The sequence below is a fragment of the Oncorhynchus masou genome, chromosome 21 (assembly GCF_036934945.1).
Source record: "Oncorhynchus masou masou isolate Uvic2021 chromosome 21, UVic_Omas_1.1, whole genome shotgun sequence".
In the NCBI taxonomy this organism is placed as follows: Eukaryota; Metazoa; Chordata; class Actinopteri; order Salmoniformes; family Salmonidae; genus Oncorhynchus; species Oncorhynchus masou.
In genome coordinates this window covers 16958983-16975878 of record NC_088232.1, presented here as the reverse complement: position 1 = coordinate 16975878, position 16896 = coordinate 16958983, and the positions used below count along the sequence as shown (strand labels likewise).

At 42.4% G+C, this 16896-nt stretch overlaps 1 protein-coding gene across 1 annotated transcript; it reads right to left on the bottom strand.

Annotated features, from left to right (window-relative positions):
- Window positions 1-1432: 1432 nt before the first annotated feature.
- kcnk13a (potassium channel, subfamily K, member 13a) lies at window positions 1433-16460 on the bottom strand. Its single transcript, XM_064926904.1, has 4 exons — window positions 16118-16460; window positions 3561-4099; window positions 2916-3170; window positions 1433-2259 (listed from the first exon to the last, which is right to left on the bottom strand). The coding sequence occupies exons 1-4, from the start codon at window positions 16446-16448 to the stop codon at window positions 2098-2100; spliced, it is 1287 nt and encodes a 428-aa protein (XP_064782976.1). The 5' UTR covers window positions 16449-16460; the 3' UTR covers window positions 1433-2097.
- Window positions 16461-16896: the final 436 nt, after the last annotated feature.

The window sequence follows — 16896 nt, the reverse complement described above, 5'->3', positions numbered from 1 at the left end:
AGGCAAAAGGTGGCTACTTTTTGAAGAACCTCAAATATAAAATATAATACTTTTTTGGTAACTACATGATTCCATATGTGTTATTGCATGGTTTTGATGTCTTCACTATTATTCTACAATGTAGAAAATAGTCAAAATAAAGAAAAACCCTTGAATGAGTAGGTCTTTCTAAAACTTTTGACTGGTACTGTATGTTCCAGCCGCTTTCACTCAGGTCTATCCTGTTGAGAAAATACACTTTTTCCAGACAAACATTTTTGAAAAGTTTGAGGGCTTGAGAGAAACAGTTTATCCCTGGTGTTAATTTGGGTATGATACATTTTAAAGCATTAATCTTTGTGTATTAGTAGAGTGAATTGTTTGACAGGGGCAACATAAGCCTGTTCAATGTTTTTCTCTGCCTCCAGTGAAGTGCCAACTGACCAATCGTAAGAAACAATGTCCTGTTACATAATATATAATAATAGAAACCTTTAATTATAGCAGTGGCAGATGATAATGCATTGCCAGAAGGATGCAAGCCCCTCCAGAAGAGGCCTACACTGCTGACATAATGTGCAATATGATCCTAACCTAAAATGACGTTGAACCACGCAAAGAGCCAGTCAATTCAAATGTCTATCTCCACATACAATCCCTTTCATTCTCATAAACTCCTAACACATTGATCTGTTCACATTATTTCAACACACTGTCAGGGATTTCTTGCATCGTTTCAAGTAGCGCACGGGGACTGTAACAGCGAGAGAGATGGAAAGACGATATTATAAACGCTTTCTGAGGTTGCTTTTTATGTAAAACAAGGCTCCAAACCCTGCACTCAACCCTGCGTTGTCGTGACTCGGGAGTCCCCTGATTTAAAGTGTCAAACTTCCCCGACAGAAATTTGAAGAAGATCAATGGGAGAGAGGAAAATAGAAAAAAGAAAAGGTCTTTTGATGTCCTGCATCATCCATTATTCAGGTGTGTGGTGACTCCATGTTCCAGACCACCCACACATACATCAGGTATCCAGCTACAAAAAACAGCTGCCCGATTAGCAATTCAGAGCCACATGTACATTAAGTTCTACCTTCAAAAGACGAGAAGTGGAGCGCTGAGATATGAACAGAATTTATAAGTAAATTGTATTTATTCCTGCATACTTTAATTGATTTCAGTTTTTCCTGAAACATTGCAAATGTCTCCGTTTTAACTCTATTAAAAGGAGTGCAGGGTAAGTTTGAAATTAGTATGTGCAATTTCAAGTAATAGATTTCAGTCTTTCAATTTTTCTTTTTCTTAAAAAACAAAGAGAAGAAGAAGTACTACTCTGTTACAGATAAATGACAGCTAGCACTTTTAGAATCAATCAAATGGATCAGTACAGTGTTTTCCTTGTAGTTTATAACATTTTTGGAACAGTATTTACAATATAGTGTGATATCTTGATGATTTTTTTATGGCAGAGTGAAGGGGAGTTCCTCAATCAAGATCTTTATGAATTTGACAATTGATTTCAATTTCTGAGCACCTATTCAAGCATAAAAGCATGATCTGTCTCCTACAAAACAACACCATAGCTGTCAATAACAAATACTGTACACGTGTCAATAAGGGAAAGGCAAACATGATCGTGGACAAGACCGTTTGGCATCATAAGCCCTAACATCTCCACCACAATGGCTGATGGGTCACGGTCACTGAACATTCTGGGACAAAATGGCTGCCATGCATAACGAAGAGTGCCACACATTGCTGATAAACGATGAGTCATTCTCATGCTATGTAAAAGCTCTGATGAGGTCTGCTCTTTGAGGCTCCATAGGATGTTTTCTGATATTCTCATTGTAGTTGTTTTCTCTACAGTGTACAGTGTCTCTATGGACCACGTTCAATGGGCTACAGCAAATGGTTCCATTCCAAAACCTTTTCCAACTGTGACCTATGTAAAACTTTTGGACCTGACCCAAACCAGTTCTTGGGAATCCCTCCTTCAGTGAGCACCTGCTGTCCACTTTGTCTCTCGAATCACATGGTTTTGAGAGATGTAGTATCTGTTTTGATCATTCTCTGTATGGTGTGCAGTAAAGCCTAAATAATGACTGTAATATTCAGTCATCTATCCACACTGGTCTCAGCCAGCCTGTTGTTCATGATGCCCAGTGCCCCTACTCCCCCAGAGAAACCATTCTGTCTGTTTTGGTTGGAGACGGAAGGCCGAGGGATCCCATTGGTTGCTGCCTCCGACAGCTGCTTCTGCATCAGGTCCAGGTTCACCTGGAGAGGTGAGGAGAGGTTCACATGATACTTTCATAACTAGACAAAAGATAATACGTTATAAAGGCTCCTACATGTTCATAACAAGATTTAAAGCATGCCTGCAGGCAAGACTTTGCTTTCACACATTGTCACACAGAGCACGTGCAGATGTGCGCTTTATGCTGCTACATCGTGGCAAAAGAAGTTTAGCCTCGCGCTTCAACGCTTCTTAGGGCTCGGTTCAATCCGTAGCACAGGAGATCTGTGTTGTAGCCCGGTTGCCATTTAAAGGTCATTGTGTTTACTTCGTGCATGCAACTTCATCTCACTGAGTGTACCTTTAAGTGTTACCAAACTTTACTGTCCCTTTGTAACAGTTACATTTGTGCAGGGTTTGCATCTCCATTACACATAAATATATTTCCAACAATACAGACAATATACCATACATTCCATATTGCATGACAGCACTAAGAAACATAGATCAGGTACAGTCTGAAACATTGATTTAAAGTGGGAACTAGCCCTATTGGCCACTCCGGGTACTAGATACAGTCAAAACATGCCAAAGACCCATGCCCTCAAATTATAAAGTGCAGGGGCAACACTTTTGACTAGAGATGAAAGTAACAGAGGGAACTTTTAATGTTCTTTTTACCCGGTGACCCTCTCACCTTATTGGCTGCCAGAAAGTCCCTAATGGAGATCATCTCCCCTGACATCCGCCGTCCTCCGTCCGTCTCACTCTCGTTCAACGCGTCCGTTTCTATAGAGACAGTTCGCCGCGCCCGAGAGTGTCCATGTCCAGTGCCGCTGGGCATCACGGCATTCCGGCGCGGGGGCAATCTCTTCGCGATCCCGGCGGGGCAGCAGTGGCAGCAACCTCGGTAGGAGAAGATGTCCAGCTTTCTCAGCAGCCAGTTGAGTGTCTGCTTGAGTTTTGGGAAAATGTATTGTTTTTATGAAACTTTGAAATTCTGTAACATTGCTAATGATAGTGCTCTGGTAAAACGCCCACATACCTAGAGAAAGAGGCTGGTGTGTGTGTGTGTGTGTGTGTGTGTGTGTGTGTGTGTGTGTGTGTGTGTGTGTGTGTGTGTGTGTGTGTGTGTGTGTGTGTGTGTGTGTGTGTGTGTGTGTGTGTGTGTGTGTGAGAGAGAGAGAAAGAGAGGAGGAAGAGCAAGAGAGGGATATCCAATAGGAAAGGACAGAGTAAAGACAGAGAGTGAATGCACACCATCTCCCACAATGTGTGTCTGTGCATGCGTGCAACCACAACTGCTCATAAAACAAACATAAATGAAACAAAAAATCCTCACCTGCTTGATGACAATGGATATGACGTTGAACAGCGAGTAGATACAGCAGACACCCATCAATATAAACAGGAAGTTCCCCAGTCTGTAGGCTGTCTGGTTCCCGTCGTACGTAACCCTCTGGCTGCTTACCATGTCCCCGAACCCGATGGTGCTGAACGCCACAAAACAGAAGTACAGCGAGTCCAGATAGCCCCACCCCTCCACCGCTGAGTACATGGCCGAGGCACAGCAGGATATCACCACAGCAGCTACACAAAGAATCAGCATCACGTAGTACACAGAAGGCTTCCATCCAGCCAGACTGTCCCTGCCTCTATCTCTGGGTCCTGGCGGTGGCGCCCCCCTGGGGCCATCGTGGGGCATGATGCCCTGGCGCCGGCGCTTCAGATCGTGGCATGACTTGAGCACGAATGCGAGCACGGTGATGATGCGCTCCAGGAAGAGGTTGAAGAATAGGATGGTGGAGGCGCAGCCGATCAGGCCATAGAAGATGAGGAAGACTTTGCCACTGACCGTGGTTGGGGTGGTCATGCCAAATCCTGACCAGAGACAGGGGGAGGGGTGGAGGAGAAGAGAGAGGTTTAGAAGAGAGAGGTTTGAAGGGAAGGGGAGATGGAGAGAGAGAGGGAGAGAGAGGGTAGATGTTCAGGAGAGAAATTAAAATGGTGAAGTTCCATTCATCATAATTACCTTACCCTCCCTCCCTGTCTGTTCCTAAAGTGCCCCCCCCCCCCCCCCCTCATCCCTCATCCACTTCTAAGCAGAAGAACGTAAACCAGGTTGCCGTAGGTGGCGATGTCTCATAATACCTTTTCTTGGCATATCGCTCTCTCATCCATCGCTATACTCCTCCATCCCATTGAGCTCAATGCTAATTTAGCAACTGGGTTTTTTAATTACCATTCTCACAGATGTGCTCCTTAGCGATGAAAGATCCATCCCTAAAAACTCATTATTTAAAAAGAATAAAGATTCAGGGCTGAAGAACAGGCTTGAGACTACTGGAGGAGAGGGAAATGAGATGCTAGCAATAAAGCACAGCCTTTATTGGCTTCTGTTAGTGTATCCAACATATCATTCTCTCATTGACATTGACGGAGGTATATCCTATTGCCTATACCCTATATTATAACCTTTAAAAAATATATATCACCTTTATTTAACCAGGTTGAGGCCAGTTGAGAGCAAGTTCTCATTTACAACTGCGACCTGGCCAATATAAAGCAAAGCAGTGCGACAATAAACAACAACACAGAGTTACGCATGGGATAAACAAAAGTACAGTCAATAACACAATAGAAAGTCTGTATACAATATGTGCAATATGTGCAAATGGAGGTAAATGGAGGTAATATGTGCAAAAGGAGGTAAGGCAATAAATAGGTCATAGTAGCGAAGTAATTACAATTTAGCAAATGAATACTGGAGTGATAGATGTGCAGATGATGATGTGCAAGTAGAAATACTGGTGTGCAAAAGACCAACAAAAAAGTTTATAAAAACAATATGGGATGAGGTGGGTAGTTGGATGGATTATTTACAGATGAGCTGTGTGCAGCTGCAGTGATCGGTAAGCTGCTCAGATAGCTGATGCTTAAAGTTTAGAGGGAGATAAAAGTCTCCAACTTCAGCGATTTTTGCAATTCGTTCCAGTCATTGGCAGCAGAGAACTGGAAGAAAAGGCGGCCAAAGGAGGTGTTGGCTTCAGGGTTGACCAGTGAGATATACCTGCTGGAGCGCGTGCTACGGGTGGGTGTTGTTATGGTGACCAGTGAGCTGAGATAAGGCAGTTTTACCTAGCAAAGACTTATAGATGACCTGGAGCCAGTGGGTCTGGCGACGAATATGTAGCGAGGGCCAGCCGACTAGAGCATACAGGTCGCAGTGGTGGGTGGTATAAGGGGCTTTGGTAACAAAACGGATGGCACTGTGATATACTGCATCCAGTTTGCTGAGTAGAGTGTTGGAGGCTATTTTGTAAAGGACATCGCTGAAGTCAAGGATCGGTAGGATAGTCAATTTTACGAGGGTATGTTTGGCAGTGTGAGTGAGGGAGGCTTTGTTGCGAAATAGGAAGCAGATTCTAGACTTAATTTTGGATTGGAGATGCTTAATATGAGTCTGGAAGGAGAGTTTACAGTCTAGCCAGACACCTAGGTACTTGTAGTTGTCCACATATTCAAAGTCAGAACCGTCCAGAGTAGTGATGCTCGTCGGGCGGGCGGGTGAACGCAGCGATCAGTTGAAGAGCATGTATTTAGTTTTACTACCTTTACCCAATACCATTTCAAATAGCCTGTGGTCCCTGACAAATACATTTTCAAACCAGTAACAATATTCTCCCTCCACTCCAAAAAAAACTTGTCATTGATATACAGTTGAGATAAAATTGAGGGCGAAAGGTAGCCTATCGGTTCGAGAGTTGGGCCAGTAGCCAAAAGGTCGCTGGTTCGAATACACAAGCCGACAAATTGAAAAATCTGTCAAGGTGCCCTTGAGCAAGGCACTTAACCCTAATTTGCTCCAGGCCGCCTTACCACTATGGCTGACCCTGTAAAACAACACATTTCACTGCATAAAACATTTTATTATTTTTTGTTTTACATTGTTTTGTCAGGTCTCCGAAACCAAAGAAGTGTTTTTTTTGCGGCGCTAGAAAAATTGTGTTATTGACTTACAATGGGGCCAAAAACTATTTAGTCAGCCACCAATTGTGCAAGTTCTCCCACTTAAAAAGATGAGAGAGGCCTGTAATTTTCATCATAGGTACACTTCAACTATGACAGACAAAATGAGAAGAAAAAAAATCCAGAAAATCACATTGTAGGATTTTTTATGAATTTATTTGCAAATTATGGTGGAAAATAAGTATTTGGTCACCTACAAACAAGCAAGATTTCTGGCTCACAGACCTGTAACTTCTTCTTTAAGAGGCTCCTCTGTCCTCCACTCGTTACCTGTATTAATGGCACCTGTTTGAACTTGTTATCAGTATAAAAGACACCTGTCCACAACCTCAAACAGTCACACTCCAAACTCCACTATGGCCAAGAGCAAAGAGCTGTCAAAGGACACCAGAAACAAAATTGTAGAACTGCACCAGGCTGGGAAGACTGAATCTGCAATAGGTAAGCAGCTTGGTTTGAAGAAATCAACTGTGGGAGCAACTATTAGGAAATGGAAGACATACAAGACCACTGATAATCTCCCTCGATCTGGGGCTCCACCCAAGATTTCACCCCATGGGGTCAAAATGATCACAAGAACGGTGAGCAAAAATCCCAGAACCAAATGGGGGGACCTAGTGAATGACCTGCAGAGAGCTGGGACCAAAGTAACAAAGGCTACCATCAGTAACACACTACGCCGCCAGGGACTCAAATCCTGCAGAGCCAGACGTGTCCCCCTGCTTAAGCCAGTACATGTCCAGGCCCATCTGAAGTTTGCTAGAGAGCAGTTGGATGATCCAGTAGAAGATTGGGAGAATGTCATATGGTTAGATGAAACAAAAAATATAACTTTTTGGTAAAACCTCAACTTGCGTGTTTGGAGGACAAAGAATGCTGAGTTGCATCCAAAGAACACCATACCTACTGTGAAGCATGGGGGTGGAAACATCAATCAAATCAAATCAAATTTTATTTGTCACATACACATGGTTAGCAGATGTTAATGCGAGTGTAGCGAAATGCTTGAGCTTCTAGTTCCGACAATGCAGTAATAACCAACAAGTAATCTAACTAACAATTCCTAAACTACTGTCTTATACACAGTGTAAGGGGATAAAGAATATGTACATAAGGATATATGAATGAGTGATGGTACAGAGCAGCATAGGCAAGATACAGTAGATGGTATCGAGTACAGTATATACATATGAGATGAGTATGTAAACAAAGTGGCATAGTTAAAGTGGCTAGTGATACATGTATTACAAAAGGATGCAGTCGATGATATAGAGTACATTATATAAGGTAGCATTGTTTAAAGTGGCTAGTGATATATTTACATCATTTCCCATCAATTCCCATTATTAAAGTGGCTGGAGTTGAGTCAGTGTCAGTGTGTTGGCAGCAGCCACTCAATGTTAGTGGTGGCTGTTTAACAGTCTGATGGCCTTGAGATAGAAGCTGTTTTTCAGTCTCTCGGTCCCAGCTTTGATGCACCTGTACTGACCTCGCCTTCTGGATGATAGCGGGGTGAACAGGCAGTGGCTCGGGTGGTTGATGTCCTTGATGATCTTTATGGCCTTCCTGTAACATCGGGTGGTGTAGGTGTCCTGGAGGGCAGGTAGTTTGTCCCCGGTGATGCGTTGTGCAGACCTCACTACCCTCTGGAGAGCCTTACAGTTGAGGGCGGAGCAGTTGCCGTACCAGGTGGTGATACAGCCCGCCAGGATGCTCTCGATTGTGCATCTGTAGAAGTTTGTGAGTGCTTTTGGTGACAAGCCGAATTTCTTCAGCCTCCTGAGGTTGAAGAGGCGCTGCTGCGCCTTCTTCACGATGCTGTCTGTGTGAGTGGACCAATTCAGTTTGTCTGTGATGTGTATGCCGAGGAACTTAAAACTTGCTACCCTCTCCACTACTGTTCCATCGATGTGGATAGGGGGGTGTTCCCTCAGCTGTTTCCTGAAGTCCACTATCATCTCCTTAGTTTTGTTGACGTTGAGTGTGAGGTTATTTTCCTGACACCACACTCCGAGGGCCCTCACCTCCTCCCTGTAGGCCGTCTCATTGTTGTTGGTAATCAAGCCTACCACTGTTGTGTCGTCCGCAAACTTGATGATTGAGTTGGAGGCGTGCGTGGCCACGCAGTCGTGGGTGAACAGGGAGTACAGGAGAGTGCTCAGAACGCACCCTTGTGGGGCCCCAGTGTTGAGGATCAGCGGGGAGGAGATGTTGTTACCTACCCTCACCACCTGGGGGCGGCCCGTCAGGAAGTCCAGTACCCAGTTGCACAGGGCGGGGTCGAGACCCAGGGTCTTGATGACGAGCTTGGAGGGTCCTATGGTGTTGAATGCCGAGCTGTAGTCGATGAACAGCATTCTCACATAGGTATTCCTCTTGTCCAGATGGGTTAGGGCAGTGTGCAGTGTGGTTGAGATTGCATCGTCTGTGGACCTATTTGGGCGGTAAGCAAATTGGAGTGGGTCTAGGGTGTCAGGTAGGGTGGAGGTGATATGGTCCTTGACTAGTCTCTCAAAGCACTTCATGATGACGGAAGTGAGTGCTACGGGGCGGTAGTCGTTTAGCTCAGTTACCTTAGCTTTCTTGGGAACAGGAACAATGGTGGCCCTCTTGAAGCATGTGGGAACAGCAGACTGGTATAGGGATTGATTGAATATGTCCGTAAACACACCGGCCAGCTGGTCTGCGCATGCTCTGAAGGCGCGGGTGGGGATGCCGTCTGGGCCTGCAGCCTTGCGAGGATTAACACGTTTAAATGTCTTACTCACCTCGGCTGCAGTGAAGGAGAGACCGCATGTTTTCGTTGCAGGCCGTGTCAGTGGCACTGTATTGTCCTCAAAGCGGACAAAAAAGTTATTTAGTCTGCCTGGGAGCAAGACATCCTGGTCCGTGACTGGGCTGGATTTCTTCCTGTAGTCCATGATTGACTGTAGACCCTGCCACATGCCTCTTGTGTCTGAGCCGTTGAATTGAGATTCTACTTTGTCTCTGTACTGACGCTTAGCTTGTTTGATAGCCTTGCGGAGGGAATAGCTGCACTGTTTGTACTCGGTCATGTTACCAGACACCTTGCCCTGATTAAAAGCAGTGGTTCGCGCTTTCAGTGTCACGCGAATGCTGCCATCAATCCACGGTTTCTGGTTAGGGAATGTTTTAATCGTTGCTATGGGAACGACATCTTCAACGCACGTTCTAATGAACTCGCACACCAAATCAGCGTATTCGTCAATGTTGTTATCTGACGCAATACGAAACATATCCCAGTCCACGTGATGAAAGCAGTCTTGGAGTGTGGAGTCAGCTTGGTCGGACCAGCTTTGGACAGACCTCAGCGTGGGAGCCTCTAGTTTTAGTTTCTGTCTGTAGGCAGGGATCAGCAAAATGGAGTCGTGGTCAGCTTTTCCGAAAGGGGGGGCGGGGCAGGGCCTTATATGCGTCGCGGAAGTTAGAGTAACAATGATCCAAGGTTTTTCCACCCCTGGTTGCGCAATCGATATGCTGATAAAATTTAGGGAGTCTTGTTTTCAGATTAGCCTTGTTAAAATCCCCAGCTACAATGAATGCAGCCTCCGGATAAATGGTTTCCAGTTTGCAAAGAGTTAAATAAAGTTCGTTCAGAGCCATCGATGTGTCTGCTTGGGGGGGATATATACGGCTGTGATTATAATCGAAGAGAATTCTCTTGGTAGATAATACGGTCTACATTTGATTGTGAGGAATTCTAAATCAGGTGAACAGAAGGATTTGAGGATTTGTATGTTTCTTTCATCACACCATGTCTCGTTAGCCATAAGGCATATGCCCCCGCCCCTCTTCTTACCAGAAAGGTGTTTGTTTCTGTCGGCGCGATGCGTGGAGAAACCCGTTGGCTGCACCGCTTTGGATAGCGTCTCTCCAGTGAGCCATGTTTCCGTGAAGCACAGAACGTTACAGTCTCTGATGTCCCTCTGGAATGCTACCCTTGCTCGGATTTCATCAACCTTGTTGTCAAGAGACTGGACATTGGCAAGAAGAATGCTAGGGAGTGGTGCACGGTGTGCCCGTCTCCGGAGTCTGACCAGAAGACCGCCTCGTTTCCCTCTTTTTCGGAGTTGTTTTTTTGGGTCGCTGCATGCGATCCATTCCGTTGTCCTGTTTGTAAGGCAGAACACAGGATCCGCGTCGCGAAAAACATATTCTTGGTCGTACTGATGGTGAGTTGACGCTGATCTTATATTCAGTAGTTCTTCTCGACTGTATGTAATGAAACCTAAGATGACCTGGGGTACTAATGTAAGAAATAACACGTAAAAAAACAAAAAACTGCATAGTTTCCTAGGAACGCGAAGCGAGGCGGCCATCTCTGTCGGCGCCGGAAGTACATCATGCTTTGGGGCTGTTTTTCTGCAAAGGGACCAGGACGATTGATCCGTGTAAAGGAAAGAATGAATGGGGCAATATATGGTGAGATTTTGAGTGAAAACCTCCTTCCATCAGCAAAGGCATTGAAGATGAAACGTGGCTGGGTCTTTCAGCATGACAATGATCCCAAAACACACCTCCCGGGCAACGAAGGAGTGGCTTCGTAAGAAGCATTTAAATAAAGGTCCTGGAGTGGCCTAGCCAGTCTCCAGATCTCAACCCCATAGAAAATCTTTGGAGGGAGTTGAAAGTCTCTGTTGCCCAGCAACAGCCCCAATACATCACTGCTCTAGAGGAGATCTGCATGGAGGAATGGGCCAAAATACCAGCAACAGTGTGTGAAAACCTTGTGAAGACAGAAAACGTTTGACCTCTGTCATTGCCAACAAAGGGTATATAACAAAGTATTGAAATGAACTTTTGTTTTTGACCAAATACTTATCTTCCACCATAATTTGCAAATAAATTCATTAAAAATCCTACAATGTGATTTCTTTCCCTCATTTTGTCTGTCATAGTTGAAGTATACCTATGATGAAAATTACAGGCCTCTCTCATCTTTTTAAGTGGGAGAACTTGCACAATTGGTGGCTGACTAAATACTTTTTTGCCCCACTGTATCTAATTACTAAGATAGAGTATGACAAGACCCCTGCACCACAGTATGCTATTTCTTTCAGCCTTGACCATGAGGATAGAGAGAAGACACTTGTTGTCATTCTCACTAAAACTCAGTGTTCAGAAAAGACTGGTTTCCCTTGAAACATATCATTAAGAATGCATGAGGTGTCTGTCTGCATAGTGGGGCTAGCCTGGGGGGTCCCCCCATACTGCGCAAACAGCCGTTGAGCATCATCATGTTCTATATGAGCATTGTGAACTCAACTTCTAACCTCTGGCTGTGTCGTCCGCTGCCCGTAGGTGATATACTTCATGTGTGTTACACACTCTCAGTAAAGGATATATGGATATATGGACGCCGAGGAAGGAGGCAAAGTGCTCAACTGTATCTGATTTGTGACGGTTGACAGCATACTGGAAACAAGAACAAGAATATGTAGGTGCGAGCAGCAAAGAAACAGGGTTCACAGGATGACAGAAAGGATACAAGCTCAATTAGATAGAGCAAGAACTCCATCATGTAGGAACTTCCTTCCTTTATGTGTAATCAGTGAAAGTATTACCATGGTTATCTCTCAATAAACGACACGAGCGAATAGGACGACACGAGCAAAGTTTAGTCTAGGGCTATAGGTTGGTCTGAGCACCAAATAATATACATATGGTTTGAATATGATTTGTGGTTTCAGAATTGTTCTCTTAACTGTTTTGTTTTTGTTTTTGACTCTTTGACTCTTTCTGACAAATAGGATTCTCCAGAGTTTTTTAAGCCAATTTGTCCAGAGGCAACAAGGTGAAAATGTACAAGTTATTCAATTCTCAGTTGGTACACTCTACATTAGCATTCCAAAATACTTAAATTCCACTCTTACAGCTGTAATACGCTGACTGTGCAAGCGGTAGGACTTCCTGTTTCACATTTTCCTGAATAAAATATCCACTTTTTACTACAATGAGACCAAATAATTGGGCAACAATAGGTGATTATACTATACTAATCACAATATTTCATAAAGAAAATATTTAAAATATATGTATCTATTTAAAATAATGTATATTTACAAAAAGGAGAGGGATATGTAGCATTGGAAATTATGCAGATAATTACATTGACAGAAGCCACAATCTATCTGAAATAATAAAGCTGATCTACCCCTTATTTAAAAATAAATAGAAATAAATCATGACATTTCACATTGTTTGTCTGCATAATATAAATCTGACACTCATTTGCATGAGACAAAGTCCACTTGATCAATAGTTGTCTGCACCAGACAATTTGTTGGCACTATAGATACTAGAGCAATAACTGTTGATCAAGAGGACTTTGTCTCATGCAAATTAATGTTAGATTTATATTATGCAGATGAACAAGGCGAAATATCGTATTTGTATTTTTCTTAAATTAGGGGGTAGATCAGCTTTATTATTGCAGTGACTTTATATTCACACAGCTTCTAAGGACATATGCATAAGGTTTACATACCAAATTTCATGGCCCCATGTTCATCGATTCAGTTCTTATAGCCCTGGTGTGATATGGTGCCATCTAGTGGTGTAGCTTGGTCGACTTTGAATGCAGCAAATACTCATTCTCAAATTTATTAGAGGCTAATTTATTGAGTCTACATACTAAATCTGCAGTCTATATGATTTATAGTTCATGAGAAGAAGTTCATTAAAGCCTTTTTAGCACATGTAAGCATACAGGGCATTCGGGAAAGTATTCAGACCCCTTGACTTTTTCCACATTTTGTTAGGTTACAGCCTTATTCTACAATGTATTAACTCGTTTTTTTCCTTCATCAATCTACACACAATACCCCATAATGACAAAGCAAAAATGGGTTTTTAGATATTTTTGCAAATGTATTAAAAATAATACTGAAATATCACATTTACATAAGTATTCCAGACCCTTTACTCAGCACTTTGTTGAAGCACCTTTGGTGTTCAATCGATCAACGGTCCCATCCAAAATTGAAAGCTTTTATCGGAGCACCAAGTCTAGGACCAAAAGGATCCTGAACAGCTTCTACCCCCAAGCCAAAAGACTGCTGAACAATTAATCAAATGGCCACTCAGACTATTTACATTGACGCCCCTTTGTTTGTACACTGCTGCTACTCGCCGTTAATTATCTATGCATAGTCACTTAAAAAACTACATTGACTAACCTGTACCGCACCCCTGTATATAGCCTCGTATATTTTTTAATGTTACCTTTTGATTATTTTTTATTTTTTTACATTTTCTTTTCTTTTGTACATATTTTCTTAGCTCCATTTCTTGAACTGCACTGTTGGTTAAGGGCTTGTAAAGTAAGCATTTCACGGTAATATCTACACTTTTCGTTGTATTCGGCGCATGTGACAAATAAAGTTTGATTTGATCTGACTTTTAATCCATGAGAAGATTTTTTAAGATTATTATTCTTCTTCTTTTTTAAGTGTAACTGTATAGCTTCCATCCCTCTCCTTGCCCCTACCTGGGCTCGAACAAGGGGAACAACCACTTCAAGTTCTCAGAGCGAGTGACGTCACCAATTGAAACTCTATTAGCGCGCACCACCGCTAACTAGCTAGCCATTTCACATCGGTTACATAAGCATTAGTGTTACATTGTAAAAAAGTGAATTGTTAATAGTTCCCTTATTTTTTAAGATACACTGTACATTAACATGGTTCATCAAGGTAATATCTGATGACCCTGAAAACTAAAGATGATAGGCCATTGTGGAGTGGAGTTACAAAGGATTTAAATGTAAAATCACATATCGGATTTCCTGATTTATCAATAACCCATTAATCTCTTAACCAATCCCTTAGCTGTTTTCAAACTAAGTTAAGAGATGCATCATGGGTATGATGGTTTAATTGAGACTCATTATAACAGTTCCCCCAATCTGTGCCACTCTTTTTGACCAAACAAAATCAAATGCCTTGCTTGGGCGTTGCTCAAAAACCGTGAGTGAAGAAGGCCGGGAAATCGCTGTCATTTGGTGCTATGGTTCATGAAAAGATTTTAAAAGTATTTTTAGCATATATTTAGTATGTGCTAATATGTATCTACTGGTATAGTAGATGGGCTCCCGAGAGGCGCAGCAGTCTAAGGCACTGCATCTTAGTGCTAGAGGCGTCACTACAGACCCTGGTTCAATTCCAGGCTCTATCACAACCAGCCATGATTGGGAGTCCCATATGGCGGTTCACAATTGCCCCAGCGTCGTTAGGGTTTGTAAATAAGAATTTGTTCTTAACTGACATGCCTAGTTAAATAAAGGTTAAAAAATAGTTTCTCAATATCTTCCAGGGTTATTATGATGAGTCCAAAGACCAAATGTTGATTGCATATGACATTTAGTCCATGAGAAGATTTTTATGTTATATTTTAAGCATTAGTGTTACATAGTCAAAAAAGTGAATTGTTAATAGTTTCCTTATTTTTAAGATATCAATGTCAAGCTCAACATGGTTCAATCATGGTTATGTCTTTGATGACCCTTAAAAGTGTCAAGTTGATTGGCCATTGTGGAGTGGATTTCCAATAATTTAGCCATCTTTTTGGCCAATCCCTGAGCTTCTCTCAAACCAAGGGCTTGTTTTTGCATATTTTTGCATAATAGCGTGTGTGCTAATATGCATCTACTGGTATAGTGTGGCCATCTTTGAATGCATCAATCTAATTTTCTCAAATTCTTTATGAGTGATGTGTTCAAAGACCACATTTGGGGTTGCATATGACTTTTTTCCCCCATTTTGATGTTTTTCAAAGGTTTTCCACAATTTCCATGATGGAGGAAAATCTATCCTGATGGACCTTATGGGTCCTTGAGGTAAATTTGTTCAGCATGAGGAAAGATACCTACTTACATACAACGTTTCAAGTCTATGTCAGACGGGGCAACAGATATGAGGGCTTAATTGAGACTGCTATAGGCCAATAAGTACCTTTAAAAAATAAAATAAAAACTATCAAATGCGTTGCTTGGGCAGTGCTCAAAGGTGCCCACTAGTGGCTTATCCGTGCCATTCTATTTGACCAAGTTACTCATGGCCTCTCGTTTCTGTGTGCCAAATTAGACATTTTTATAATAGGTGTTCACAGAAAATAAATATCTGCAATGAAAATAAATAACCTGAATGATTAATAGCCATATCATTTTTGGCAAAACTGATGTCATCACTCATGTCATCAGTAATTTGATGTGCATTTTCCTTCTAGCCTTAAAGCTAGCAATGATTGGGAGAAATAGGAGCTGCCAATTAACGGAACAATGATTTCTGAGACTGGGTCAACTTCATCTTCCTGAGAAGGGCCAACGTCAAAGATCTTTGTCACATGGAGAAAAGTATATTTAATGTCTCCAATATGTAATTGGTTTCTGTCTCCTTTATCTGTATGGTCATCTACAGTAGACTAAAGGAGAGTATTTCCAGTACCAAAATATCTACATGTTTATCTACCTTGATTGTATCCTGCTATATCTATTAAATCGCAGACCTGCCTATATATTTTTTTCCTGCATACATTCAGTATTAATTTCTCTCTCTCATTGATAGGGAGTAAGATATATGGGTTATTCAATTAATCAGTTTGTCAAGGTGTCACAGTGTCCTATCTTTTGAAGTGCAATTAATTTCCTGAATTATATAAACAACAATTTTTGAAAGGTATGCAACCTAAAAACATGCTTTTCTTGTAATTTGGTGCATGGCACCTATTCTAAATGATTCAAATGGTGCATTTTGATTAAAAGTGAATTTCTTTGCAATACACTTTTATATATTCTTTTTTTATACAATACATTTTTTTTACTGAACCTTCTGGCTTTGTTTCTGAGTTTACCTATGGTCGACACCACGGTCCCAACAAAGTAAAGGGCGCCGGTAAAATCCCAGCGCGGTCTCAGTGTATCCACACGGATACCTGCGATGTTCGCCTCCTCATAGAACCGGAGAAATGTCTCCAAGTCGGTCCGGTTAAGACTGTGCTTCTGGGTGAATCTCTCGAAGCGCTGCGCCCACTGCTCGTTTGCCTGTAGCTCCTTCGGCTGCTCCAACGCAGAGAACACCGCAGCACCGCACAGCAGATACAGCACGATCAGCACCGCCAGCATCAGAAACCGCGCGTTATCCTCGTTCACCACACCGCAGCAGCAGCCTCTCCTGCACGCCATTACGGCGGCAGCGAGGACACTGAGGACCCTGGGAGAAGGAGCCTCGGCATCGTGTCAGATGAAGGCACATGAAAGCCTTCCTAATAAGTCAGTATGTGGGTTGTTCCACCAATTCGGTGCATTTTGAGAAGTGTGACTTTGATTTCACTTCATTTTAACATTCTGTCATAAAGAGCATATGTTCAACATCATAAAAAACATGTCTTCCCATCTCAAGTGGTAAAACAATGAATATACAGTACCAGTCAAAAGTTTGGACACACCTACCCATTCAAGGGTTTTTCTTTATTTGTACTATTTTCTACATAGAATATTTTCTACATAGAATAATAGTGAAGACATTAAAACTATGAAATAACACATATGGAATCATGTTGTAACCAAAAATACAGTAGACCATTCCATTCTTGTGGGTCGGCTAAGGAGTATTGGTGTCTCTGAGGGGTCT